We start from the raw sequence: 3,286 nt of genomic DNA on the forward strand, positions 1-3,286 counted from the left end.
GTTCCAGGTGAGCCTCTCGAAAGAACCAAATTGGTTTGCAGATGTGTGTATAGGTCAATTATCGTTTTCGGATCACCTTGGTTTTACCAAGCTAGCAATATTTTTAAACCTGACCTGGTTTTCTTGGAAGTTGTCTCATGCAATGCATCTGCTACCGGCTCGGAGCAACACATTCACGTTTTCATTTATGGGCAGGAAACAGCCATGTTTCACACAGAATTCTGGCTAAATAACATTCGCTCTGGATGCCACAGAATACGGAATTACAGAGTTAACTATGAAGGGTCTAAGCAGGACGGAAAGATGACAGGGCTTTTAACGCGTTTGATACAACTGTGTTGTCTTTTCTTGGAAATTGCATCTCTCATATTAGCAATAATCAGAATCGCCATTGTCTTAAATTCCGCCCTCTCTGACGCAAACATTCACACTTATTTTGAAACGCACAGCCAAAATATCCGAGCCAAGTGGCACGGGTAGGTTGTGGACTGTTTTGTTCGAGAAATCTACATCTGTTATCCTTGAAACTATTTTTGCACCCACATAATCAGTTAGCTGCCTTACTTGCAATGAGGAAGGTTTGATTGCCTTCGATGTCCTACGACATCTTTACGTGGTTCAGTTGTGGAGTTTGTTTTGTCCACCTTCAGCGGGTTGTTCAGAAATTTATTCGTTGGATTATATCCCATGTTATTTCTCGAAAACGCCTCGTGTTGTTTTTGGTTCGATGTCCAATAAAATAATATCGTCATATTGGTTCTTTCGTGCACTAGTCATGATGTTGTCCTCTCTAGATGAAATACCTAACGAGCTTTGTTTTCAATGTTCGACACTGTCCCATGCAACTGAACATTAAAGGCTATTACTGAACACGTTATACATCTGTTTTACCACCCTAAAAAGCGTTCTTACATATATGTTTTCGGATATCGGATTCTTTGTAGATGGGTCTTGCTTAGTTTGTATGTCAGCCACGTACACGTAATGAAGCATTAAATTCATTTGTGTGGGTGAACGCGTTTGGTGCCTATCATTCGACCATTACTCCCATTGTTGGTTATCATTCGGGAGCGCAGATCCCGCACTGTATTATTACGCTCTACTCGGATACTTTTGCAGGATTTATGTTGTATGGATTCGCGTTGACTTTCACACAGGACGCATGTCATCAGGTGGCACACTCTGTTAAGGAAACTAGTCAACACTAGCTGATGCTGTCATCAGTTACCCTATAGTCAGTAAAAATACGGAAAATCCCAGACATGGTAGTTTTGTGCACCAGCACGTGTGGAGAATGTTTACTTGATTCAGTGGAATAGTTGCGTTCGTGAGCAATCTGCNTACCTGCATATATTGAATATACCCATTTGTGTCGTCACTATTACGGAGATTCAATCTGCACCCATAAAGAGTGTACATTGGGGCATGCACTTCTAACGGGATACCTGCATTCTGTTAATAACTGGTTTGCCTCCATTGCTGGATAGCACTAGCGCAACTAGTTGCTTCACAATAAATGCGTGAAATTACAGCCTTTAGTCCGACGAACTAAGTCTTTAGGTATCATACCGACATTGTTACCAGATTATCTATCGGCGCCTTTCACAGTCGATTGGTGCAGCATTCGTAATTTCGATATGATTACCTTAATAATTAATACGACCTATTGGTGGGTTGAGCAGCCTAGGCAATCGTGTGATATAATGATTTTGTCTCAACGCAGCAAAAACTTTGCAAATGTGTCTGGCAAAAACCCCAATAAGGACCATCATTCGATTCAAAATGCTTCATGTGTTCGTCAATCACCGATTTTGTCACTGCTCGGTTTATGGAAACTAGACAGTTATGGATGATGTGTAGCAGAATTTCGCATCTCAGTGCAGAGTGGCACATTGATAATCTGGTTTTTCTGCAATGCCTCATGTGACATTGATAATATCAAGTGTTTTGGGGACAAAGTGAAAATACAATGAGTCCTGGAACGATCTGGGCTAACATTATTCCTTCCTACACCAAATGTGGTCTAGTTGTATCCAGAAGGGTGTGTTATTGAGGAATATTGCCTAGAACATAGACATCATAAACATTNCCTGGAACATAGACATCATAGACATTCATCATAGACATTCATAGACATTCATTGCCTACTCAAGATGTAGTGAGATACCTGATGATTACAAGTCCAACGTTATGGAAGTTTTGTATTTTTCTAGAATGCTAGTCGCACTACCGCCTATGTTTTAGTAAATGCGCGCCTAAACTCTTTGGCCGGGCAACTGGTATAGTACAGCAAAGGACAGGATGATCTTGCAATTGGTTTTCCCCAATCTTTTCTTATTTAATCCACACAGCCCGACTTACAACATGCGCAATAAATTTAGATATCATACAGGTCGAACTGACCATTGTTACGCAGCTTAGTACGGCACAGCTTGGGCTACACTTTAATTTGCCTGTATCACAATTTAAAACCTCATTTCCCCTTCCTGCATAAGACGCTCTGTCCATTATATCAGCATACCAGCGCGATCGCTCGCGTCGCGTCTGACGCAGCTCAGTGAAACATTCCAACCCGAGGGTAATTCGGTTCTAGATTGAATTCGTTCACAAACCTCCATCTATTTACTAGCGGTATTTCTGTGGTTGGCCACTTGGAGCGACGAAGGCGGACTCGTTGCAGTTCGTTAATTCATGCATTTGTGTTTCTCCAATGCCCTCAAATTCTATCATGAAGACGCTTTGGTTAGCTCGCACAAACNAAGACGCTTCGGTTAGCTCGCACAAACGGCGCTTTCAGGAGTGTAAAAACGGTCATCTTGGAAGCGGTTTCAAATGCTGGGCAGACCGCTCCATTCAGGCTGAATACTCCTGGTTCTCTATCTGATTGGTGGCCGAGGAGCACGCGTCATGAAGTCATTTTTGCTTGCAGTGTCTTGATATTTTATCTGCGTTGTTCAATCTCTCCTACTGGGTGAAATTGGATCGCCATGACCTTCAGCTACACACTGTGAAATAAAGGGTTGTTTGATTGTGAGGCACTGAGCTAGCTTCGAACATGTACTGTATGTTCGTAAACGATTACAGGTGCGGCAGCTCATGTTTCTCCAGCATATGGCACAATATGTTGTATTTCCTGGCAGCGTAACGACTGAATCTCTCACTGGATTCTCGTTCAGAAAGATACACTCAAACGCACAAAAATCATCACAACACAATAGCCGTCGAGACTTCAACCAATAGGAAAGATACTGTTTTTTCTTACGTTAATATACAACAACGTGTTGCC

General features: G+C 42.1%; 1 protein-coding gene across 1 annotated transcript in view; it reads left to right on the forward strand.

The window, feature by feature from the left end:
- Positions 1–3,286, forward strand: part of T265_14107 (hypothetical protein) — a gene marked incomplete at both ends in the record, with an annotated part of 20,972 nt that overhangs the window by 12,923 nt on the left and 4,763 nt on the right. The window contains one exon of the mRNA XM_009172077.1: positions 450–476. Within this exon, the coding sequence (XP_009170341.1) occupies positions 450–476 (27 nt within the window). The remainder of the gene's footprint in view (positions 1–449; positions 477–3,286) is intronic.

This window comes from Opisthorchis viverrini (assembly GCF_000715545.1).
Source record: "Opisthorchis viverrini unplaced genomic scaffold opera_v5_144, whole genome shotgun sequence".
Lineage (NCBI taxonomy): Eukaryota > Metazoa > Platyhelminthes > Trematoda > Opisthorchiida > Opisthorchiidae > Opisthorchis > Opisthorchis viverrini.